This window comes from Lutra lutra, chromosome 9, assembly GCF_902655055.1.
Source record: "Lutra lutra chromosome 9, mLutLut1.2, whole genome shotgun sequence".
NCBI lineage: Eukaryota > Metazoa > Chordata > Mammalia > Carnivora > Mustelidae > Lutra > Lutra lutra.
The window spans coordinates 142,593,163-142,618,697 of record NC_062286.1 but is presented as its reverse complement, the minus strand read 5'-3'; the positions used below and the strand labels follow the sequence as shown (position 1 = coordinate 142,618,697).

The window sequence follows — 25,535 nt, the reverse complement described above, 5'->3', positions numbered from 1 at the left end:
CTCATACCAGCTGCCCTGGGGGGCACACAGGAAAACCACGAGTGGCAGGTAAAAGACAAGACCTTTATTTCTCAGCAAGCCGGAACGGAGCTGAGGGCATGCGCCGCGCCCCAAGCCCCATCACTGAGGTCGCCAGCCATGAATCCCGACCCCTTGGGGACAGCAGCTAATTAATCTAAGCTCATGTCTTCCTCTTCGTCCTTCTTGTCCTTCCCGTCACCCTCCTGCTCGGGTCTGGCACTGTTCTGCATAGCTTTGGCAAATGCTTCCACATCTAAAATGCATTTAAAAACACAAGGCGACCTTTCTAGACCCTGGCCTGGAACTGCTGACCAAAGGGGACAGATGAAAATTTCGAGACTAAGGCCCAAGACCACCGACACGCCATGAGCAAGCCAGCAAGCTCTATTCTGTGCAAACAGGGAAGCCTTTTAACTATGAGAGAGAGAAAGGGACTCTCCCTTGGCCACGTGGGGTAGGGAGGGGGCAGGGGACAGGCACTTACCGCCCTTGTTGGCGGCCTCCACGGCCTCTGCAGGCAGGCCAAACTGGCACATGAGGGGGCCCAGCTGCCCGGAGGCCAAGGCGGCGCTGAACATGCCCAGAGCCTGCAAAGGGAAGCCGGATCCCCCTGAGCACACACTTGGCAAAGGCCCCAGGGGAATGGGGGGTGGGGGGGTGCCTGGGCCAGGTGCAGGGACACTTGGTGACAGGGAAGCATGGGGAAGGTGAGCCGTGTCCCCTGGCACTGAGCACACAGCAGGGGGCACCCAGGCCACAGCATCTACCTGCTGGAACTGGGGCGAGGTCAGCGTGTTCTGGATCTCCTCTGCCGTCTGCGGCAGTGACTCCCCAGAGGGCAGGTAGGGCAGCAGGCGCTCCTGGACGTCCGCGTTGGCAAGGATAGGTGCCATGATCTCGGGCGTCAGAACGCTGGCCAGGTCAACTGAGGCGTAAGCACACAGCCATCAGCGGCTCGAGGCCAACCGCAGACGCCCAAGCCATGGCATCGTCGGGCGGGGTGAGGCGAGGGAGCAGCGGCTCAGCCCGGAGACGTGCTCGGCCCACCTCGGAGAGGCAGCGAGCGCGCAGCACGGGGGCAGCAGGCCCCTTCACCCCCAGCCTGGAGCTGAGCAGCGTGTGCATTACCTTGCTGGCCGCCTCCTGGCCCGGCCGGCACGTTCATCGTAGCTAGAATGCTCTGAAGGTCGCTCAGCTGGATGGGCTGGGTCGGGCTGGCTGCCGTGCTGGTTCCGTTACCTGAACTGGGTGCGGGGCTCGGGCTGGTCACCGAGGCAGCTGCTGGAGCGGAGGGAGCTGGGGTGGCTCGGGTAGAAGAGGTGGTGGAGGACGGGGTGACGGCTGCTGACTGGCTCCGGGAGCTGGGGAGAGCAAGGGCAGCGATGGAGCGACCACGCACCCCAGAGGTGCCCACGGCACGTCGCTCCTGCAGCAGCGGTCCTCGAACCGCCAGGGATCCGGAACAGTCTAGACCCTGAAAAGGTCCCTCCCCGGGTGTCTCTTCCGTCCTTCTGCATCTCCTGTGACCAGTCACCCTGAAGGATGGGACTCCCGGTGGCACGCAGGGGGCACGGGGTGGGGGCTAGGCTCACCTGGATGAGGAGCTGCTGGCTGGAGGCCCTCCGCTCCCCAGGAGGCTGGCCAGGCCCGGCCCGGTTAGGGCCCCCAGCCCACCTGCAAGGACACGGGAGCTCAGCTGCCACACGTCCCCAAGAGCCCACCTCTCCCTGCCAGATATCCTACACTAACGCCAAGGGACAAGCAAAGAGAACGGGGACCACAGTGGCCCAGGGTGCCAGAGCCGTGACTGCTGGGGCCGTAGCACCCTCGCAGCTTACTCTGCGTGTCCCAGCGCTCCAGTGTCCCGTCCCGCTAACGACACACTTAGGTCCAAGGTAACACGCAGTCCGCACCCTGCACCGGGCAGAGTAGCGAGGGTCCCCTTCCGCCCAAGCAGCAGCCGTCCCAGCGCAGAGGCGGCGGCAGCGGGCAAGCCCCCTGGAGGGGAACCCGAGCAGAGGGCCCCGGCAGGAGCCCCGCTCGCAGGCCACCTGTGGTCCCCTCGAGTACAGAGCGAGGTCCTCGCCACGGACCAGCTCCCAGCTCAAACCACAGGGCACACGGGCCCGGCCCAGGGACAGACGTTCACAGCGGTCACTGAGAACCACCGAGAAGGAAACACGCCCATCCCAAAGCCACGGTCGCCAGAGGCCGTGCGGTCTGCACGCGGGGCTTACCCAGTCCTCCGAGGCCGGCGGGTCCGATGAGCTGCATGAGCTGGCTGTGGCTCATGTTCCCCAGCAGGCTCTGCAAGCCGCCCTCGCCTGCGGGACAGGACGCGCTCAGACCCGGGGCCGCGGGTAGGCTCGGCGCCCCTGGCTGAGACCGCGCGCCCCGTGAGCCCGCCCTTCAGCGTCCCCCGCCCTCACAGCAGCGCCTGGGATGAGACAACACGGCGGGGCACACAGCTTTATATCCGGAAGCTGGACGGAGACCTGGACTTGGGGCGACTAAGGGGCTTCTAACTCGGACACCTCCGTCTCCATGTAAAAACCACAGGGGCTCAGTGGGTTGCGTCTGCCTTCAGCCCAGGTCGCGATCTCAGGCTCCTGGGATCAAGTCCTGCGTCAGGCTCCCTGCCCAGCGGGGGTCGGCCACTCCCTCTGCCTCTGCCCCGTCCCCGCTGCGCGTGCGCTCACAGCAGCTTCGCACGAGGGGAGAACCGAGACCGAGTAAGGACAACGACCAGCACGCATCGTCAGGACACACGTCCGCCGCGGGCACTGATGCGCCAGCACGTTCCGGAAGGGGACGCCTACCGCCCAGCGCGGAGAGCTCGTGGCCTCCACTCCCGCTCGCCCCCAGCGCGCCTGGCATCGGAGGGTTGTTCAGGTACTCGTTGACCTTCCGGCAGTGCTCCTCGTCCTGGTCCGTCTTGGGCTCCTGCGGGGGGAGGACAGGACCACGGCTGCGAGGGAGCCGTCCGCCACCAGCAACGTGGGCCCGTGCACAGCTGCACAGCACCGAGGACCCGGCAGGGCCGACAGGGTCGCGGAGCTGCGGCCACAGTCACTGGGTGGGCGGAGACCGAGGCACTGAGAGCCCCCGGGCCGCGCACAGCGATGCCTTCTGAACACCCGGGACTCGGTGCTTCACACAACAGCCTAAAAGCCACGAAGCCCTCCTGCACCTCGTGTAGGAGCGTAACACAGTGACGTAACCCTTCTGTCACCGCTGCCCACCAACCACCCCCCCTGTGGCCCTTGGGGGCTCGCCGGAAGCCCCGGGAAGCACAGCTGGCAGGCGCTCGGCACCAGCGCCCCGGGGTGTAGGCCGTCCTCAGGGAGCACCAGCCCGTAAGTGCTCCCAGAACCACGAGACGAAGCACCCACAACTGGGCATGTGCTGTGGGTCTGCTGGGGGCCGGGGACACTGAAGGGGGACAACAGTGTCCCCCGCCCGGAGCAGAAGGGGGCAGGGCAGGCGAGCAAAAGCAGGCAAGGTAGAGCGGGCGGGACGGTCCCTGGGAGAACCCAGGGAAACAAGCTCGGCCCTCCCCGTGCCTCCAAGTCTCACCCCTGCGCACTGCACCCGCCCAGCCTGCTTGTCCGCGCGCAGAGACCCGCGTCTGCAGCCCAGCCTGTCCGCCCCACGGGGAAACCGCTCCTGCCCTGCCCTGGTACGTGCCGGGGAGGGCAGCGGGGCCAACCTCCACGGGAGGAGACTGGAAACCTCTGTCCGCGAAGGCCTCCGATTACCCACTCTGGGCACGTGCGCTTCGGGGTGTCAGCACAGAGACGCCCCCGCCCCCCACCCGGGAAACAGCCTCAGCTCAGAGTCACTCTCACCCGCGGCGGCGACACCACGACCAGACAAGCCCAGCAGCCGGTGGGCGGGACAGCCTGGCACGCTGACCCCCACAGACCCCCAGAGCCCCGACGGGGAAGGCTGGGGGAGGCAGGGCTCAGAAGAGCTTGCGAAAGGTCACGTCGCTTTGTGAACACAGCAAGGAGCACACACGTGGGCCCTGCTCCGGCTCCGCGGCACTCACGGCGGGGCGGGGCACGCAGGCGGCAGAGCGACACCGGGCCGTCCAGAGCGCACTCTTGTCCGTGTGCCAGGAGTTCCAGGTCTTGCAAGGACACCAGGAGCCGCCGCAGGTGTCCGGACTCTGGAAGAGGCCCTGCTCCCGCGCCCCGCCCCACCCCCACAGGGAGACCCAGGAATTCTGAGGGTCGGACGCTCAGTGAGCATCAGGCGCTTGGGAAAGTGAACCCGCCGTGCGGCGAGCCGGTTCTGCAGGAGAAACACGGTCGCGACCCTCCACGCACCTGCATCCAAAAGAAGAGCCGTTTGGACCCTGCCTTGAACTTGAGCACGTAGACCCTCCCGCTGGGGCACTGCGGCACGCGCTTGAACTCGCAGTCGTCGGGGAAGATGATCAGGTCCTTCGAGAGCGCGGGGGCGGGTCAGCCTCACAGAAACACCCACTGCGCATCCCCCCGCCTCCCAGGGAAGCGCGCGGGCTCCCGTCTGCAGGGGAGCGGTGGGGCGGGGGGTCCAGGGCCCAGGCCCCTCGCCGGCAGGGCCTCCCCCGGCGGCGAAGACAGGGTCAGAGGCAGGAGGGCATGAGGAGGGCATGAGGGCCAGGAGAGGGGCTCCGTGCTCAGCCGGGAGGGAGGCTTGCGGCTGTCCGGGGACTTAACCCGCCGCCTTGGGAAGGAGCGACCCGTCGGCCGCGCGGGTGGGAGCAAGCGGGCGGGAAGGGCGGACGCCCCGAAGCGGCGGCTCGCCAGAGGCTGGCCCACGGCCGCGAGGCGGGGCTCTGCCGGACCGCCAGCCCCGGGCGCGCGAGCGGAGCAGAGCGGCGGAGCCCGCGAGCCCCGGCGCGCAGCGGGGAGCGGCCGCGGGTCGGAGCGCGGGTGGGAGAGCAGCCCCCGCCGCGCCCGCAGGCCGCCCCAGCGCCGGCGCGGCGGGCGCACTCACGTCCTCCACGGTCCCCGACGTCCGGTCCTTCCAGCAGAAGTGAATGAGGGAGTCGTCCGTCTGCTGGATGTACACGAGCCCTTTCCGCTTGTCCGGGGTGACGGTCGTGCCCTTCAGCGACATCTTCCCCGCGCGGAACTCCACCAGGTACTTGCTGGAGGAGCCCCGCGAGCCGGGCACCAGGCTTGGGAACAGCGCGCCCGAGGTCGTCATCCTGGAAGAGCCGCCCGCACGCGCGCCGGGTCAAGGCAGGGGCGCCCCCGGCCGCGCCTCCCGCGAAGCTGCCCTCGCGGAGCCCGGCCCCCGGCCACAGCCCCACGGCGCCCGAGCCCGCGCAGCCCGGTGCCGGCCGCCGCCGCCGCTCCTCGGGCCCGCCCGCCGGCCAGGGCAGGAGCGCTGCGGGGCCGCCGGGCCGGCTCCGGGGCCGGGGGGCGCGCCGCCCCGCGCCGCCCCCCCCGCGCGCGCCCGCCCCCGCAGCTCGCGGCCCCGCGCGGCCCCCCGGCGTCACGCTGGCAGACGGGCGACACGACCGCGGCGGGCCGAGTCCGGAGCCCCCCAGAGCCGCCGCCCCGCGCACAGGCCCCCCCACCCGGGCTCGCCGGCCGCCCCCGCGCCCCACACCCCGGCCTCCGCGGACCCGACCCCGGCTCCGGCACCCCGATGGCGCAGGCCCCGCCCCCGCAGCCGGCCCCGCCCCCGGCGACCCCCCGCACCTGGCCCGCGCCGCGACTCGGCCGAGAGGCACCGTCCGGGCTCGCTCTTCCTCCTCAGCGCCTGCCGGGCCCCGCCGGAAGTCCCCTCTCGCTCCGCCCCTCCCGCCGCTCTCGCCGGCGATTGGGCTGCGTCAGGGGCGGGGCCGACGCTGAGCCGCCAGCGACTGGGAAGGACAGCCGTCCATCGGCCCTCCCCGGCCCGCCCCGCACTCGCGTTCCCTTCCGGCGGAAGTGCGGGCGGGCGGCGCGCGGGCCAGAGCGGCTCCTATTGTTGCTGTGTCATAGGGGCGCGGCGGCGGCCCCTGGCGGCGGCGTCCGGAACAGCGCGGCGGGCGCCGACCGAGCCGGGGGGCGTTGGAGTGCACACCCCCGCCGTCGCGGGAGAGCTGCTGCACCTGCGGGGCGGGAGGGGCTGTCGCAGATTCACGGCCAGAGCGACACGCCAGGTCCCAAGACATGCGGGAAACAGCCCGCACGTCAGGGGATCTAGGACGCTGGGGCTGGGGAGGGCCGACTTCTCGAGCCCAGGGATGTGTCGCCGAATCACAGCCCTGGACGTGGGGGTCCAGGAGTCAGCGCCCAAGACACCAGCGGTGGTCGTCTGGGGGGCGACGGAGACGCCGCGCTGCCTCCCTGTTCCCCCCGTGACAGTGCTGGCGTGGCTGCCCCCATTCTCCCCGGTGGGGGGTTCCCTACTTCCCCATTCTCCTTTTGGGGTCCCTTCATTCCCCAGTCTCCCCGGGGTCTCCCATTCTCCCTTCGGGAGTCTCCTTATTCCCCCTTTCTTCTCTTGGGTTCCCCCCATTCCCCAGTGCTGGCATGACTGTCCCCATTCTGGGGGGTCTCCCTACTCCCCCCATTCTCCTCTTGGGGTCCCCCATTCCCTCTATCCTCCCCTGGGGGTCCCCCATTCCCCTGTGATGACAGTGCTGGCATGGCTGCCCCCCATTCTCCCCTGGGGGGGTTCTTCCTACTCCCTCCATTCTCCTCTTGGGGTCCCCATATTCACCCATTCTCCCCCTGGGAGTCTCCCTATTCTTCCCATTCTTTCCGGGGGGGGGGGGGGCTGTTCCTCTGTGATGACAGTGCTGGCATGACTGCCCCTCATTGTCCCCTAGGCAGGTCTCCCTACTCCCCCCCCATTCTCCCCTGGGGGTCCCCCGTTCTCCCGTGATGAGTGCTGGTGGCTGCCCCCCACATTCCCTCTGTGTGTGTTGTTCCCAGAGGCTGATGTGTGTGCTCAGAATGGAATAGAAGAGGCCACTGTCCATCAAGCCCAAACTCGATGTTCACAAGGACCGGATGCCCTCCATTTCCACCCTGTGCTCTGCTGTGACACAGTAACCACACGGGGCACACCCACCCAGAGCCCTGGGCCCTCCCACCCCGCACCAGAGACCCCTCCAAAAGCAAGGCCACTCTGCACCATGCTGCCTGACAATTTGTCACCTGTGTGTCAACTTTGTTAAGCTTTTCACAAAAAGTATCAAAGTGGAAGGTGGTTTTGTTTCGAAGATTTATTCACGTTGATGCAGGTGAGTCTGGTGCGTTCACCTGAACCCTTCCATGACGTTCTGTATAATGGTCTCAGGTACAGCCACTTTTTTTTTTTTTAAGATTTTTTATTTTAGAGAGAGTGAGCACAGGCAGGAGGAGGGACAGGGAGAGGATCTCCAGCAGATTCCCCGATTCCCCGCTGAGTGGGAGCCTGATGTAGGGCTCGATCCCAGGACCCCGCAATCAGGATGTGAGTCAAAATCAAGAGCCAGGCACCCAGGTGCCCCTGAAGGAAAACCACTTCTGTATCCATTGTTTTGTGATCTAAAGACTCACCAATTTTGCTTTGTTTTCGAAAACGTAGCTGTTTTTCATTTAAAAATGTTTGTTGATAATAAGCTTTTTACTTTTTAACTAGCAAATACTTCCACTTCATTTCATTTCCTAGTAAATACCAACAGAGCAAACCACACACACGAGCTCCCCGGGGCCCCAGAGACCACATGGGAGAGGGGCATGGCCCTGAGCCCATGACAGCAAGTGCCCTGCTGGTGACACTCAAGGAAACCAAAGACAACAAAGGCTGCCTGAACACGGGCCAGCGGGCGGGAAGAGTCAGGAAAAGTTAAGAATTGGCCACAGGAGGCCGCAGGGAAACCAATGTTGTGACCCGGAAGAGCATGGTTCCCTCCAGCCCGTGGCCTCGAGGGGCTCACCGGAGCACTTCCTTTCCTCGAGCTGGGGGTGTGTCTGAGGCTGGTTCCACGGCTCGTGTGCAGGAAGGACAGTGGCCGCAGGCAGACGAGCGTGGCCAAGGCCCCTGGGTGTGCCCGCCCCTGACTGTGGGGTGCTGTGGGGGACAAGGCAGCGGGGTTGGCGGCCCGATGGCTCCCGCACAAGGGGTGGGCAGGGCATGGGGACTGTGGTGCCTGGACACATCACCAAAGGGGTATATCCAGCAAGAGGCACAGGAGAAGAGAGCCCACGCCATTCTTCATAAGAGAAACGCAAATTAAAACACACTGATGAGAAGGGCAGGAACCCCGAGAAGGGAGCGTGACAGGACTAAGTGCTGAGGCCGTGGCGGCCCCACGACAGCACGGTTCGGCAGCGGGGTTCCCACAATCGTCTTTCTTTCCTTTTAACGATCCTTTTTTTTTTCAGAGGGAATTGTAGGTTTAGTCCCAAGGTGAGCAGGAAGTACTGAGAGTTCCCATGTAACCCTCCGCACGCACTTCCTCCTGCTGTCAGCATCCCCGCCGGTGGGCGCCTGTGTGACAATCCACAGACCCTCAAGGACACGCAGTGTCGCCAATGGCCTCCCTGCACACCACCTGTGCGTTTGGACTAACGCATGATGCAGACCCACCATCATAGTGTCACATGGAGTGGTCTCACCGCTGGTAGTCCCCTGCCCTCCTCCTGTCCATCCCTCTCTCCTCCCTGGCAAGCCCTGACCACTTCTTTCCAATTTTTTTTATGGTGGTAGGATACACATGACATAAAATTCACCATCTTAACCCTCAGTGAGCCGTTCAGTGACGGAAATACACTCAACGATGCTGTGCCACATCAGTGTCCTATCACCTTTCGAGACACCAACGCCCCCCTGCCCCCCCCCGGTCCCCGTCGCCGCCATCCTACTCTGACGACCCTAGTATGTGACGTCGATGGAAGTCCTGCAGTCTTTGTCTTTCCGTGATGGGCTTGTCTCGCTGAGCGGGGCGTCCTCAAGGTCCGTCCACGTGGCAGCAGGTGTCTGGGTCCCCCCACCCCGGCTCGCGCAGAGCATGTGGTGTTCATCCGTCCATCCCCGGGCAGACACGGGCGGCCCCCGTGGCTCAGCAGTGGTGGGGAACACTGCAGTCAGCGTCGGCCGGCAAACATCGCTCCGGGACCTCAGCGCAGTGGGATTTCCGGATCCTCTGGTGACGCTGTTGGTAACGTTCTCCGGAGCTGCGATCCTGTCTCCACAACAGCTGCCCCGCTCTGGATTCCCAGCAGCAGCCCGTTCCGGCCCGACCTGTGCAGTCTCGCCAACGCTCGGTGCAGGCCTGTCGCCCGCCGCCGCCGCCGCCGCCGCCGCATGCCTCCTGGGCTGAGCTCTGGTTTGCATTTGCCAAGGGATTCGCGGGGCTGGGCGCCTTCTCGCGGACTTACTGGCCCTTTGTGCATCTTCTGTGCACAGGGTCCTCTGCCTGTTTTTGGATCAGGTTTTTGTTTGCTTACTTTGAGAAATTCTCTGTATATTCTGGATGTCATTCTCCTGGCAGATGTCGTGTTTGTCTATATTTTTTCCCATTCTGTGGGTTGCATTTTTACCTGATGTTACTGTCTGATCCACAAACATTAAGTTTCCATCTTGTCCAATTTGTTTTCTGTTGTTACCTGTGCCTTCAATGTTCTACCCAAGAAATCACTGCCAAGTCCTACGTCACTAAGCTTGTCCCCTATGCTTTCTTCTACAAGTTTTATGGTTGGGGTGCCTGGGTGGCTCAGTCGCTGGGCATCTGCCTTTGGCTCAGGTCATGATCCCAGGGTCCTGGGATCAAGCCCCACATCAGGGTCCCTGCTCAGTGGGGAGTCTGCTTCTCCCTCTGCCCCACCAATTTGTCCTCAGATAATGAAATATTTTAAAAAATAAATTAAAAAAATAAAAATTTTATGGTTTTGGGTGTGACATTCAGGTCTAATTTTGTAGAGGGTGTGAGGTAGGGGTCCAACTTTCCCAGCACTATTTATTGAAAAGACTGTCCTTTCCCCCTTGAATGGTCTTGACACCCTTGTCATCTGATCCTGTATGTTGCTGGTGACTATGAGACAATATGGATTTTGTCAAGTGCACACGGGGTGACCTTCAGTAGAAGTTAGGGTTAGATCCCACTTTCTCCGGTTACCTGCTGTGAAATCTAGGGCAAGCCCACCTTCCTGCACTCCCTTTTCCTCCTCCACTGGTTGGACTGAGGGAATTGTGGGGATTAAGCACCCAAGACAGTAGGTACTGGCTCTGGCAGTGCTGAGTGCTCCATGATCCCAGTCATCGGACACCGCAGCCTGTAGGGGACCCTTATCTAGGCACCTGGGCATCCCAAGGGCATAAGCATCTCAGGGGCCATCTGTCCCTCTGACCAGAGCCACCGTGGCTATCCAGAGGACTGTCTCCACTCAGCTCGCACTCCTGGAAAGTATGCGGCTGCTGGGTGCCTCAGACAGGGGCCAGGAAGCAAAGACCCTCGAGTCAGACCACCACTGTGCTCTGGGCATTTCGTTGCTTTCAGCAATGGGCTCTGATCCCCAGGACAGAAGAGAGATGGTCACTCAGAGCTCCCTACCGCTCAGAGAACACAGACCCCTTCACCCGTCCAGTGGCCCGCCTGGTAGTGTCACAGGTGTCCCTGAATCTCCTCTCCACCATGACAAGCAGTTTTCTGGAACATTCCATTTGCTGGGCCAATCCTACAGAACACACAGTCCAAACCTCTGGCATCGGTGCATGGGACTCGTCCATAGCCCATCTGCAGCCCTTTCCAGAGAGGCCAGGACAGCCGAGACAATGAAAAATTGTTCAGTGCCAAACAAATATCAGTACAACCCATTTTCAAAGAAATCTGTATTTGGAGCTAGGGTTTAACACTGACCTTCGCAGACCTGTACCGGTCTCCCCCCCCAAACAATCCAGGAGTGGTTGATTCTGTTTACAAGACGGGTACTGCCGCTTGTCACATATTACAAAAATAAATGCATCTCACGAGCATGCATTCTCGCCTGATATTTTCATGCTACGCTGACAGGATAAACAGTGCTGAAAGCCGGCCACGCACGCGCTCACCAGGAAGGGGGACCGGTGTCCATGCTGTTGGCCCCTGCAGAGATCACGCGGCCCTTTACTGACCGTGTGACTTGGGGCAATTTGCTTGTCAAAGAGGCAAACCAGCTGTGCGACCACTGGGCTGACTGTCCAGTAAACCCCCAGCAAGAGACACCTGACGCGCTGCTCTCACGTGGCAGAGCCCGCACACGGAGAATGCAGCAGCCAGCCAAGCCCAGCATGACTCATCCTGAGGAGGGACCCCAATCTTTGTACCCACTGCAGACCCAAGAAAGTCCCATTTAAAAAAATATTTTAGGGGCGCCTGGGTGGTTCAGTGGGTTAGGGCCTCTGCCTTCAGCTCAGGTCATGGTCTCAGGGTCTCAGGGTCCTGAGACCTGCTCGGCAGGGAGCCTGCTTCCCCCTCTCTCTGCCTGCCTCTCTGCCTGTGTCGAATAAATAAATAAAATCTTTTTAAAAATTTATTTATTTATTCATTTATTTATTTAACAGAGAGAGAGAGAGAAGGCGCACGCAAGCAGGAGCACCAGCCAGGGGAGTGGCAGAGGGAGAAGCAGACTCCCCGTGAAACAAGGAGCCCGATGTGGGGCTCGATCCCAGGACCCTAGGATCATGACCTGAGCCAAAGGCAGACGCTATGACGGAGCCCCCCAGTCGCCCCCAAGAAAGTCCTTTAGAAGACGCTTGAAAGTCTGGATGCTGAGACAGAGAAACTGGATGGGGAGAGCGCTGTACTAACTGAACTTTGCCCCGGGCCCACCCTCCCTAGTGGGACACAGCTCTTCCTGACCCTGCCCTTCTCCCCTGCTAGGGGAAGGGTGTCCCAAGGGGAAGGGTTACTGGTGCTTCTGGGCTAGGAAGCGTCCCAGTGCCGCCATCCTCCGTGCTTCCTGTGGATACTGGAGACTGGCAAAGCCAGTCAATCACCATCCCTCTTGGGGAGCACTTCTCGAAGAGCCAGTGTTCTCAGAAGCAGCTTCTGGCCAAGGCTGCCCAGAGGGCTGGCTAGATCTCGGGGAGCCTCCTGGTGTTTCTCTTGTCCTGCTCTGATTTCCTGACCCTGTGGTTCCAACAAGGACCCGCAGGCAGGTGGCGTGTCCTCTGCATTCACTGTAAACGCCTCCCAGTGGGTGGGCTCCAGGCTCCGTCAGACACCAGGCCAGCGCCTCAGGCCCTGGGCCTGCCCGGGGCTCCCAGAGGCTGCCAGGCTGCACCTGATCTCTCTCCGAGCACCAGGCCCGCTGGGTCTGCCAAAGGGTCCCCCACACCAGATCGCATGTGTGGCAGGTCTGGGGGCAGCCCCTCCCACAAGCACAGGCATCATGAGCTTTGCGGGTGGGGTCGGAAGGGGCCGTGAGGCCGAGGAGGCGCTCAGCGCTGCTCCCTGGAGGCGCCCTGCCCGTGGCCCCTCGACCTCCATTTGCCGACATCTCGGGCAGCCAAGACCCTCCTGGAACACCGCGTCTGCGGAGAAGGGGCCCTTGGACCTTCGCATCCCAAGTCCGCCCGTGTGGAGACGAGAGTGCTTGGGCTTCAGCATCTGTGGCAGCCTGGCGTGGTCTACTGCGGTGACGCCCCTGACCTGCTTCTCCACAGCCTCCTCCCGGGCACGGGCCACACTCACACCAGGGCTGCTCCAGGGCAGACTCGTGCTGGCTCCGCGCCCCAGACAGGACTGACCCCAACATGAGGTGGCCTGTGAAGTCTGGTCAGAGCCGGGGCCCCAGGACATTAGTCCGTATTATACACAAGACAAACTCCAAGACGGCGTCTGTCTGTCCAGAGCGAACTCTCGGGGCCCGATAAATGCACAGAGTCCAGGGCCACGTAACGGAACCCAAACTTCAAAGGGGAACAAACCCAAATTTCAGGTTCTTTGGGGAAAGCACGCTCTACTTTTCATTCCCCAGGGACATTCTAAGCTACAAAACAACTCTAAAAAGCTCCTGGGCCCACACGGCAAAGCCACAAGGACGTCACAGGGCCGAGGCAGCCGTCACAGTCCACACAGGCCAACTGCACCAGCACCAGGTGCTTGTGTTTTTAAACGCATTTTCTACCAAAAAACTCCACGACAGACCAATATCTGACATCCAAGATTATCAGGGGAGACAAAGCAGAAGCTGTAAGTTTACATATCAGCATCTGCAGAAACGGCAGGTTAAAATCTGTAAGCCAAGGGACCAGGGACCGCAGACACACTAGGCCCTGGCGCCGGCCGTCCTGCCCCTCCTCCAGTGCACAGGCCTGGCCCATGCAATGAGCCCCCGAACCCGTCCTTGCCGGCCAACTTAAACGCCCAAACCTTGGGGCGCCCGGGTGGCGCAGTGGGTTGAGCCTCTGCCTTCCGCTTAGGTCATGATCTCAGGGTCTTGGGATCGGCCCCACATCGGGCTCTCTGCTCAGTGGAAAGGCTGCTTTCCCCCCCCTGCCTGCCTCTCTGCCTACTTGTGATCTCTGTCTGTCAAATAAATAAATTGTTTAAAAACAAAAGCCCAAACCTTGCTGGCCAGTGACTGGTGGCCGCGAGAAACGGATTCATCCAGAACACGTAGCTCAAATGCCCTCAATCCTGTCATTCTAAATGTGTCCTGGGGTTGTGCCCTTAGACACTTTCAGCTTGCGCTTGCCCGTGGGTAACAAGCCCGGCTCCCCCAGCCACAGGCACACAGGGTCCCCCACTCAGACAGCCAAAGTCTCTTCATGCCCAAGTCTCCTCTCGGAATAGCGCCCCTGTGAGCCTGCGCCAGCCGCCCGCTCCCCTCCGCGGGCAGCGGATCGCTCTCGGCTCCTCCCCACGCTGGGCCTTCCAGTGTCCAAAGGCACAAAATCAAGCCGTCAGGACAAGTATTCGCTTTTAAAAGTGTTTTAATTACAAATGTGATGTTGAAGCCTGGACACACAGTGACGACACCCTCTCCCGAGAACCCGCCACTCCCTACATGCGACCGCGTGTGCCTGAGTGTGCAAGTGTGCGTGTGCACTCGGCGGAAGGCCTTCCGCTCGGAGCTCTGCTGTGCCCTGTGGCGGTGACATTTCTACAGAAAGGCCACAGTCACTTGAAAAGATGTTTGCTAAATGGACACTTAGTTTTTGTTAAATAATTTTAATTACAGGCTGCTCTGGACCCTCCTGCGGCGCCCGCCCGCTGGGACTCGCCCGCGTCTGAACGCACATGCTGGGCAGACGGGGACACGAATGGTCGCAGGCGTGGACAAGACGCTGCAGGCCGGGACACTGGCTCTGTGATGCAGTGTGGCCCGCGCTGACGAGGATGCCCTGGTGACAAGAGGAGCGGACGAGGGCAGAGGCAGGGTTCCCTTCCCCGCTGGGAGCGGCCCGGGGAGTTTGGTCGACAACCCTCGAGTTTCCGGCCGACCCAGAGTGTCAGGGTAATGCTTCCTCTCGGACAGAGGATTGGGGATTAATGCATATGCTCTTCAGCAAAATACTATTCCAGTAGTTTTAACTTAAATATTTTAAAAGTAATTTTACATTATCGAAGATTGGTAAAAAATACAGAATCTGACAACTTTTCATTTCATTCAATCTGCTGCTTTGACAACGCCCACTCCCGCACTACTGTCATTCCTGGCCTGGGTAAAGCTCTTCCAAGGACTTTCAGATCCATCTTCCCTGTTACTGGTTCACGTCCGACAGTCCCGGAAGCCCTGCGCGTGACGAGGAGGACTGTGAAGGGATTTACGACTATGGGAGTCGCTCCCGGTCACGGGCTTTAGTTACAAACTTTACAGGGAAGAGGGTGCGTGCAGTCAGCGACACAGCCCAGCCAGGTCCCATCGGCGGAGGAACTGCAAAGGGTTTCCCTTTTCCACCCTCGACGGGAACATGATGAGCCCAAGTGAAGTTTTACAGAGGCTGCGACAGTAGCAGAATGTTTGGCAAAATCGAAAGTTAATTAGAATAAAACCCCCAGCAGGGACGGTGGTGCCGCTGCGGGCGCGGTCGCTGGAGAAGCCGGTCTCTGCTGCGGCCGGAGCTCCGGGAGGCCTCTTGGCGCAGTCCAGCCTCCGGTGCCGCGGCCGCTCCAGCCCTCAGTAGATATCTGGGCAGCGGGAGAAATTCCGCTCAAAGTAACCCCCGGTGTACAACCAGTCGGGCGTCCCCGTGTGCGGGTTGCTGCCCTGGTGGAACCACCTGCAACACAGACGAGGGCTCGGGAGGCGCGCGCAGTCAGGGCCGTGCTCCCCCGCCCTGAGGACGCAGCCCCCCAGGGCAGCGGCCCGGGCGGCGACTTCAGTTGAGAACACCTAATCACGCCTTCACTGGCACGGACGCGGTCCCCTACAAACAAGCCTGGGGTTCGCCAGCCAAAGCCCAAGGATTTAATAGAAAACATGCTGCGCCAGCGGCAGAGAAGACTGACGTCTGCTCCGCGGGGCCTGCACCTCTCAGGATGGGAGCGCGCACTGCTGCGCCTTCCCGCGGACCCTGTGTCGGGCCGTGCGGAGGGGAGGGCCAGCGGGTGGAGGGGAGAGCCTGAGGGCAGAGGGACGACAGTGGCCACCACCGGGCCACGTTTTAAGCTATGCGCCCTAGGAAGACCACACTGGCTCCCGTGGGGCACCTGTGCCCCTGTGCCATCCACCATCCTGACCATCCCCACCCCCCCCACCGAGCGCCCGCACCTGCAGCCCTCCCATAACCCCACCCCCCCACCCCATGACCCCCACCCCTCTCCCCCAAGCCCCACCCCATTCCATGGCACTGCACCCCCACTGTGTTCCCACTCCTGCAGCCCCCCATCTCCTCCCCCTGCACCCCTCCTTACTCCGCCCCCATACCTCTGCCGTCCCCGTCCCTCCTCTGCCCCCGCAGCCCCCTCCTGCCCACCCCTGCGCCCCTCCCCCAACCCCCTGGGCCACCTCTACTTCTGTTGCACAACATGACAACAGAGGATGCCTGTAAGTCACTGCAGAGCGGGTGTGGGGGCTCACAGGGTAGAAGTCACCATCTTAGGACGAAATATCATTACCACCACAATGTACTTTTAAAATCAACTACTTAGAGAAAAACAATGAAATAAGGTTAACTCTTTTTAAGCTTTTTCTGGAAGGAAGCCAATTCCAAATATCAAACTCCTGAAAGCATGGTATTAAATCAAACCGGGAGCCCAAGCACAAGGAGTCCGCTGTAGGAATGTCGGTCACGTGACCGTGGCTGGAGGCTCCCATCCCGGAGTCTGAAGCGTGATGGGAAGGAACGGAGCCAACAGCGCGCGGCCGCCTCAACACGGCTGTGGGGTCGCGCGTGAACAGACCCACGTTTCTCGTTATGCTTAAGCGTCACAGCACTTACCTCACTGAGCCCTCATGGTGCAGGTCATTCTCCCCTTGCCCCTGACAAGTGACAAACCGCAAGTCCCCATGATTCCACAGGGAGAAGCAGGCGGCAGCCCGCGGGGCAGCGTCCGCTGTCTTTCTGTGTCTCTGTCACCTGGTCTGAGCACAGGTGTGTCCTGGCCGACGGGTGCCCCGGGACTCACGGGGCACCATGCCCCACCCCCCGCATCCCCTCAGGCCACCTGTGCCACGTGGCAGGTGGCGTGGAGAAGAGCAGCCAAGCAAGCCGCGGGGCCGCGGGGTGACGGCTCAGCACACGGCTTCTTCCACGGCGCTGCCCGTCCGAAAGCTGGGCCTGCCTCCTGCTAATGGCTTGGTTCAGACTACGTTTCCTTCTAAAACGTGCCCTATCTGAGCAGAGCGCTCGGGGTCAGACATGCTGCGGGCAGGACCGCGAGCCCGGGTCTGAGGTGACCTGTGCCTGAACCGCGGGCCCGTCTGCCCTGTGGGCCCCAACGCTAATGGGGCCCCAGGAGAGTTTCTGCTCAGCCCCAGGGGCACATGGAGCCTTCACCACTACCCCCTCCCAGCCACCGAGGCCTCACCTTGTCTGCCACTCAGCCTCCTGTTTGGCTCGCTCTCTCCGGGCCTCCCTCTGCTTCTCCTCCAGCCGCTCCTTCTCCTGGCTCGCCAGATCTGGGGCCAAGCACACGACAGCACTGACGGTGAAGCTTCCAGCCGACCTCAAGCAGAGCAGAGTGCTAAAGGAAGCAGACACTGGGATGCCCCCAACCCCAGACCTGAGACCAACAGTCACGCCGGCCAGAAATGTCATTGGTAAACCAAACTCCGTCATGAGCGCACGGTGGCGCCCGGACACCAGTGGGGCCACAGCGAGGGGCAGGTTGTGTGCCCGCACCACACGGGCATGCTGCACAGCCTGTGAAACGGCACCACGCAGGGGTGCGGTGAGGCTCACGGGCAACCTGACCCACAGGGCAGGGACAGCAGGAGCCGCTTCCCACGGACCCGGCCCATGGCTCAGCTGCCACGCGGGAGCCCGAGGGCCGCTGCCTGGTCGCGACTGTGAGCTTAGAGGCTGGTTCTCGAGAGAGGGGTCTGCACGTCGGCCAGCCCACCCTGAGCAGTCTCTCCACTGAATGCCAACTGTGTACACAAATCCCAGGGCCACTTCGGACAGCCCTCGCGGAGTCATGGGCTGCTGACCTGACCGAGGCAGCAAGGGAGGGAGCCTGCGGCCAGCTCCCTTGTCACACGGACGTGTCCACAGTACATGAGAGGCCGAGCCTGGGACAGGGGCCTACTTTTAATGAACAAACGTGCCCTCTTTGGAAGGCCACCCTAATGTCTGCTGACCCTAGCAAAGCCTGGGAGTCTTGTAGTTCGCACGCATTCTGTTTCATTGCCTTTTTCCTGTCATTTAATTGTATTGTATTTGCAAAACGATCAGCCTGCGATTAGCTAGCCTCCTTAGAACTCTTCCAGCACGGAGAGAGCACGAGACGCACTGTCCTGCGCGTCCCTCTCTGTGCACCTGCGGCCCGTGTGCCCCTCCCCCCAGCCCGCGTGCGCACCCATGTCACCGTTCTCCATGCCGCGGATGTCAGGGCGCAAGCGGCAGTCCGTGGGGGGCAGCGTCTTCTCCATGCCGCTCTGCAGCTCGTTGAGGCTGACAGTGAAACTGGTGAAATTGTACATCTGGGGAAAGAGGCACAGGCGCCGTTGCTCTGAACAGCCCTGGCCTCTGTGGACGGCTCACAGCTCGAAGCCATGGGAGCAGTGGAGGGTCACCCGCTGCCCCACTGATCCCCCGCCCAGGTGCGGCCTGAGAGCCACACACGTGCCCCTGCTCCCCACAGGTACGGAGAAGGCCCCGGCATGGCCTTAGACACAGGGGTCAGAGGCAGGAGCAGCGGCCACCCCCCACTCCGGCTCCGTTCCTGGGCCCGGGGCGCACCCAGTGTCTGGCAGGCAGCTCCACACAGACTGAGCCCAAGGACGGAGAAATGGGCGCTATTTTAAAAGAGGAATTCCCTCAAAATACATAAGCCTTTTTTTCATTCCATCATACTGTTCACATCCTGATGAGAGCAAACCCTAGCCGGCGAGGTAACAGGTACACAAGGGGGTGTTTGGTTTCCTTTCACTTACGTACACATGTTCTGCCACGTTAACAGGACAAGAAATACGATAAGAAACCATGTAATATGTTATGTACAATTTACACGTGAACAAGATAATTAGCAGTAGATATTAAAGTAAACTTACTGCATGTTATTACATTTACTATACAGTTACTTTATATATGGTACGTTATTGGACACAGTATGACCTCACTATACGTAACATAAATGAAGAACACACACCAAAATGCATTTAAGCCTCTAAATTGATAAGTGAGAAAAACCGCCCCAGACCAACCCTGAAGCACCTTCAGGCCCCCGTGGCCGCAGGTCATCAGAGCAGACGGGGTCACGCACGGCGCGAGCTGGGGCACGGCACGCCTGCACAACATGTGGGCAGAGCATGGCCTTCGCCTCAGGCCTGGCCTTGGCGGGGGCTCCGGGAGGGCCAGGGGCGCCCACAGGCTCACTCTGCAGCACGGTCCGACCGGGGGACAGAGGGCCCCTGAGCTCCGGGACAACGGCCTGAGGCGGCGTGTGCACAGCCCCAGGGAACAACTGAGGGGCCTCGCCAGGGTTCAGGGGCACAGAAAGTCCCAGACCTGCAGGGGGACGTACGAACCTGGGCAGAGTTGGGGGGCCGAGTGTTGACCCTCCAGAGTAGCTTGCTGCCAGGAATGACCTGGACCGTCTCCTGAACCTCGGGCACGGCGTCCGCCACGTCACCTTCGGCTTTCTGGGAGCCGTCATCCTGAAACACAGAACACCTTGGGACGGCCGGCCCGGAGGGACAGCTCTGCGTGAGCAACCGTCCAGCCAGCAGCAGCCCTGGGCAGAGCGAGACGGGCTCGCCAGCGAGGAGAAGACGCGGTCGTGGTCTCTTTGCCGGGGATCCCCCGAGAGAGGGCAGGGAACCAGCAGCAAGGCAGGGCCTTCCTGGGGGGAGAAGCCCGCCCAGCTCCAAGCATCGCCCGCGAGTCTGCTCGAGTCTGCTCACCGCTGCAGGGGCCAGGCCTTCCCAAACAGCGGGTCCGGTTCGAGCTAAGGGAGGCGCTCGTGGGCTGGAGGCAGTCCCCTCACCCCGCAGCCCGGCCCGCAGTCAAGAACTGGCTCGCACCTGGGGTTTCACGGCGCCTCAGCACTTCCACACTGAGCCCCAGCTGGAGAGCACCTCAGCAGAAGAACATGCAACGACGACCTTACTTTGCAAACTCAGCGGGGCCCGGAGAGAGAAGTGGACCCCACGCAGCTGCTCCAGAATGCCGGACTACGACACAGGGGCCTCAGGAACCCCCAGCCGACCCCGACAGGGTGAGGTATTGCTGGCCGCAGGCCACGGGGTTTGCTACCAGAAAGTTCGGGAAAGGCAGCTTAGGGATGAGTGTTCACGTAGAACTCCCTCTCACCTCTAGGTCACCCAAAGGACAGCGGAGCTAAGCTAAGTCTCCACGTTCTTTAAATGGAACTTTCCTTTTTTCAGAAGTCAAGAGCACGGTCAGAAGAAGGCCACACAGCCAGATGCTGACGCCCTGGGGAAGGCCCAGCACCTTCGGGAGAGAAATACTGAACACTCTGGGTCTGGCCCGTGACTTCTTACCTTGCAACATCGGACGCCTCTTTTGAACTTTCTAGTCTGAGGCTCGAGTAACTAGGCCCGAGGGGACCAGAATCCCAGAGCTCCCGGGGAAGCCCTGTGGCGAAAACACTGCGACTGTGGGACATACCCTGAACTGAAAACACAGGCGCGACACTCTCTGGGTGCCTCAACAGGGTCTCGGAGAACAAGCGTCAGCGAGCTGGCAGGTCACAAACAAGTATGCAGACCGCAGGGTCGCCAGAGAGAAACACGGGTGCCTGTGCACTCTGCCAGGCTTAGGGGGACGTGGTGGCACCAAGGAACCCCAGGCCATCTGATAACGCAGCCTGTGCACAACCCGCACACAGACGAGCCCGAGCCCCACACAGCATCTGGACAAGCAGCCAGCCCGCGGACGGAAGTCTGATTCCCAGCACTGGGCGCCAGCAGCCGGAAGCCCTGTCCCCCACCCCCACCCCGGGGACCACCCCTCGAGGGGAGCAGCGCCTTACCGGCTGCGTCTTGCTCGGCAGGTCACCTCTCCTCTCCCGTTTCCTGAACGACTCGTACGCAGCAGGGTCAACGCCCCACAAGCACTCTGTCCATTTCCCGTAGATAATGAAGAGCTTCTTCTTGCTATAGTCAAAAGAAATTTTTATTTTTTTCTAGTTTATCGTTTTAGTAATCTCTATACCCAACTTGCAACCCCAATGTCAAGAGTCATGTGCTCTTCCCACGGAGCCAGCCGAGCATCCCGTCGAAAGGAATTTTAATCCTGAACCATTCATCTAAACGTGCAGCACCTGAATCTCGGCCACGGAATAAACGCCCATTCTGACCTGCCTCCTCGTAAATCTTAGGACCTCTCTGGACCTAAGTGCAACAAGGAAAATCTGCCTTTTAGGGTCCCTACAAAGGCCTGATTTGCCAACTCAACAAAGAAGATGAGGACACATAGCCCCGAAGGGGGGCTGCCAGGGCCCTGCCGCCAGGAGAAGATAAGAAACGGGGCGTCGGGTACCCCAGAAGCCTGTGGGCCTGTCGGGTCACCGCCCTGACATGCACCAACTTCCATGCACGGTGTCCTCCCCCTTTCCTAGAAGTCACTTCAACAGCCCTTCAGTCTCCGTGGACGCTGCGTGCTTTGTCTTCACAACTGCAAATCAGATGCCCGCGCTGCCACTTGCTCTACTTGCTTCACGGATGACAATCTCTGGGGACTGTCCAGAGCAACCACCCGAGCACTCTGCCGATTCCAAAAGAAACACCGACAGAGCTGGACTGTGTGTGTGTTTCTTTTCTGCATCCTCCCGCGGGGCGGGGCACAGTGGCCACGCGCTCCTGGAAATGCTACTGTGGCAGGCGCTCGACATCCTGGGAGGCCCCCGTCTCGGGCTCAGCCTGGAAAGCTGGGACGCGGGGCCTGGCGGGGGGACACTCGGCCAGTCATCGCTTAACAGACACTTTGGCCGACACGGTCTGTCGCCAAGAGGGAAGAGCTCACCCCAATTTGGGACAGAAAACCAGAAAATCAGAACAGGGCTAGCAGCCCCTAATGGCTGGTGAGCGTGGCCCCGAGGTGTGGCACAGACTCCGCTCCCACAGCCGCGCACCCCGAGCCCGGTCTCCTCCCGGGTTGTTTCTGCCTCAGGGAGAAGCTGCTCGGGCGCCGCTGGCACTCTTGTCACAAAGACGACTGCGTCCTCCAAGTCCGCGGGCTGAATCCTGACTTACATCGAGGGGCGAGGTGGTCACAGCCCAAAGCCTAAAAGCATCTCACAGGCCGTTTGAACAGGTAACTTCCTGGTACCCAAGAGCAGGAAGGAAAAGAAGCTCCCACTGCTTTACGGGGGAGACCTGTTTCTAATTAGAAACGTGCAGGGGCCCCTGGCTGGCTCAGTCAGTAGAGCAGGTGACCCTTGACCTCAGGGCAGTGAGTTCAAGCCCACACTGGGCACAGAACCTACTTTTAAAAAGAAAAGAACAAAAGAAAACGTATAGCTTTGGAAGCAGACAGGAAATCCATGACATTATATGAAGCCCGAATTCCTTATTGTGAGAAAAAAATGAGAAATTTGAGACCAAAGACATAAGGTAACCCAAGGAGCAAAGACCCCAGAAAATGCGTCGTGACCTCCTGACCGTTTCTCTCTCACAAAGACTTTAAACGTCCCTCCCTCATCGACTGGATGGAGCAAGCCAGTCACACTGGTGGGGGTCCCGGCTGTGCCCATGGCCTGCAGCAGGCACGGCCAGAGACGGGGACACACGCGCTCACATTTCCAACCTCGGTTCTGGTCGCAAAACCACAGAAGTAGCTCTCCGTGCTCACACGTCCATTTCTATCCAAGGAGAACAGACAGAGATCTTTCCTCCCCCAGAGAGGGATGGACAGACCCCACTCTCTCTCTTGCCACCCAGAGGCGATACTTCCAACTAATCCTTCGTCTCCCTGCGGACTCAGTAAGGACCTGTCTTTTCTAACCAAAAGGAGTCCTCGTCTGTTCTACTGAGAGCGGATGTCCCGGTGTCACTGTGTCACTAACAAGGTAACGCGCCTGAACCGTCCGTGCGCAGACCTACTTCTTGTCTTGAATGTGGCCCTCCACTCTGTGAAGTTCTTTTCCGAACAATCCACAGGGTTTAAAGTGAAGCACACACTTATCTCCGGTTCTGCGGAGAAAACAAACACAGGCCTCTGTTGTTGATGGGAGATGGGCGGGAGAGGTGGACGGGGACAGAGAGGCGGCAGGGGCAGCAGCGGGGGGTGATGGCACACGGGTGTGGGGGAGCTCGCTGCGCTGGAGGTAAGGTCCCAGCGCCGCCTGGGGTGACGGCTGCACACTTCAGTAAATACACCAAAAACCACTGAAGTTCCCACTCTAAATGGGCAAACTTTACGGTCTGCAAACTCTGGTCCCCATAAAGCTGCTGGCAAAGGAAGCCAATAGGTCCTGTGCTCTAGGGAGAAGGCAAGGACGGCAGGAAGTGTGGGAGGGTGGTTGTGACTTTGTCCTCTGGGAATCACACCATTCTCCGCTGAGGTTTACAATTTCAAAATAAATTCATGCTCATGACTAACACCAAAACGGGAAGCAACAAGGGGTACTGGAGCCGATACCAGCGCCGACCAGCGCCCAGCGCCGACCAGCGCCACACCAGCTCCACTGGGCCCGGCCCCCACGGACAGGCTTCGGGGAGCCGTGCGGAAGCGCCCCCTGGAGGACGCCGCACGCGCGTGTTCCTGCGGGCGCCGGCACCTGTGGTTCACGATCTCCACCGTGCCGTACTGCTCTATCCAGAGCTTCCCGACCAGCACGTTGTGCACGCAGCAGGTGGGGTTGGTCCAGGTGTAGGCTTCCCCGTGTCTGTGAAACAGGCCAGAAACAAGGAAGTCAGAGGCCGGCAAAGCGACAGACACTGCACGGCCTAAAACGCAAGATACCAGACGGAATTAAACCATAATTGCCTTAAAACCTGTACGAGAGCAGAATGTGGCTTTGAACTCCCTCCAACAGTGGCGATTTATTTAGCATTTGTTTGAAATTCGCTTCTGCTTTCCTTTGTAGCATCAACAAAGCTTTCTGCTGAGAGGCCAGATAATGAGGGGCAGGAGGCCTCCCAGACAGAGACGCCCAGGTCCTGGGACCTGCAGCGACAGCCCAGGCGGGAGCTGCTCCACGGCAGGGGTGCTGGGGTGCGCGCGGCCGCTGGGACAACCTCCCAACACCTTTGTGCGCACTCCTCCGCCTCCCCGAATGGCCGGGCCCAGGGAGAGAGCCCCAGCGAGCATGAGACCCGAGTCTCGAGGGAGGCCGTGTGAAAGGGCCACGCTCAAGGGCAGAGACCAGCCCAGAGCAGAAGCATCCAGGACCAGCATCTGGATCCCTCAGACTTCCGGGGGGACAAAAATGCACCCATCGATATGGTTTGCCACGTTTCAGTTCTGCACGCCTCACCCCATGAAAGCAAAGACCGGCAAGCTTCCCAGAAAACGGGGTGTCCCCACTGGGCCCAGAGGTGCACGGGGCTCAGGCACTGGTATTCCGTGGCCCCCATCTGGGCTGGGCGGGGCCAGCATGAAGCAGAAATGACACCAAATGCTTCCTGACAGCAGGCTACGGGGAGCAGGACCAACCCTCTGAGAACCAGAGGCCTGCCGTGGCCCGGACCATCGTGGATGGTGCGGTGACATCTGGGTGATCACTGAGGACTCAGTTTTCGGTTTGCAAGGTGTCTGCCCAACACTGCCCTGGGGGGGAGGGGCTGGGATGGAGATTTAACAGGTGCATGGGCAGACTCCAGGATGCCCCTCGATGTTCCCAACCTCCCGGATTCAGCCTGTGTCTCTCTCCTGCCCTCAAGCTGACCAACAGGGGTTTAAGGTTAGGATCGCTCCCTCCTGAGATGAGGTCATAAAAGACACCACGGCTTCTGCCACTCACGGCTCCCCAGCCCTGGCCCTCTGGAACCATGTGAGAGGGCAACAGTGGTGGCTGGAGGCTCAAACGTTTGGGGAGAGCTAGCACCGGCAGCAACAAGAGTGGCCCCGATCACATGAGGCGCGCAGCACACAGGCATGTGAGCTGTATCCGTCCCGGGAGGGGTCTGGGGAGCTCCCCCTTAAAGGGGCTGCTGCGGTTGGAAAGGGCTGAACGGGGAAAGGCTGTGACACCCCGCACCCCCCCGGGAGGAGGAGTGTGCACTTCCGTGGGGCTCGGCCGCCGCACTCACTTGAGCAGCTCCAGCGTGATGGTGCCCTGAGGCTCAGCCTCCACGCTCTTGCCCCAGAACTTGAGCTTCGGGTAGATGGAGCCGTGAAACAGGAAGTCCTGATTGAGGCCTTCTGAGTAAAACGCACTAATGGGGGGGTGGTGGCTGACCTGTTCAGATATGAATCTGAATCCCAAATCCTCCCTGGGCACAAAAATAAGAGGGGAGAGAGCCATATTAGAGACCGCAAACGCCCCCCAGGGCCGGCTTGGCACCCGTCGCGGGGAGCCCTGCAGCCCCTGGCCCGGCGGGAGGGGCACCGGGAGAGGTGCAAGTGCGCTCCGTGGCCCCCGAGGGGCGCCCAGCCCTGCTCACTGACCGCACACATGGCCGAACGCTCCCTCACGCGTGCGCACACTTGCACGTGCGTCTGCCATGCCTCTGGGGCGCATCTGAACGCCACACGGAGCAAGGAAGAGTGTGGAGGGTCTCTTCCTGACCCTCTGCCCGTGCCCCCCCAGCACACGCGGGTCCAACTGTGTCTCCTGGCACCAGGGACATAGAGGCCCCAAAGTCAAACCACCGTCTCAGTCCTCAAGGGACGGTGTGTGCCTCAGGGCTTCTTCTCTAGCTTCTCCTCAGGCTCCTGGAAGTTTCCGGATGGAATGTCTGATGCCCAAGACACTCCTGGCCAGGAAACAGGATTCTCAGTACACGCTCTTTTTCAATAAAAATGTCAGTTTTTAATTGTTC

General features: G+C 61.0%; 2 protein-coding genes across 2 annotated transcripts in view; both read right to left on the bottom strand.

The window, feature by feature from the left end:
• Positions 1-44: 44 nt before the first annotated feature.
• ADRM1 (ADRM1 26S proteasome ubiquitin receptor) lies at positions 45-5,844 on the bottom strand. Its single transcript, XM_047744171.1, has 10 exons — positions 5,721-5,844; positions 5,008-5,221; positions 4,353-4,469; positions 2,841-2,964; positions 2,259-2,345; positions 1,614-1,695; positions 1,150-1,382; positions 789-946; positions 506-608; positions 45-274 (listed from the first exon to the last, which is right to left on the bottom strand). Exons 2-10 carry the CDS (start codon positions 5,218-5,220, stop codon positions 171-173), a joined length of 1,221 nt encoding a protein of 406 aa, XP_047600127.1. The 5' UTR covers position 5,221; positions 5,721-5,844; the 3' UTR covers positions 45-170.
• Positions 5,845-13,896: 8,052 nt separating this feature from the next.
• Positions 13,897-25,535, bottom strand: part of OSBPL2 (oxysterol binding protein like 2) — a 36,289-nt gene continuing 24,650 nt past the window's right edge. Inside the window, exons 7-14 of the mRNA XM_047745258.1 lie at positions 24,804-24,986; positions 23,330-23,437; positions 22,653-22,742; positions 20,582-20,705; positions 19,116-19,244; positions 17,945-18,068; positions 16,955-17,045; positions 13,897-15,204 (exon numbers count right to left, since the gene is read on the bottom strand). Of these exons, the coding sequence (XP_047601214.1) occupies positions 15,102-15,204; positions 16,955-17,045; positions 17,945-18,068; positions 19,116-19,244; positions 20,582-20,705; positions 22,653-22,742; positions 23,330-23,437; positions 24,804-24,986 (952 nt within the window). The 3' untranslated portion in view covers positions 13,897-15,101. The remainder of the gene's footprint in view (positions 15,205-16,954; positions 17,046-17,944; positions 18,069-19,115; positions 19,245-20,581; positions 20,706-22,652; positions 22,743-23,329; positions 23,438-24,803; positions 24,987-25,535) is intronic.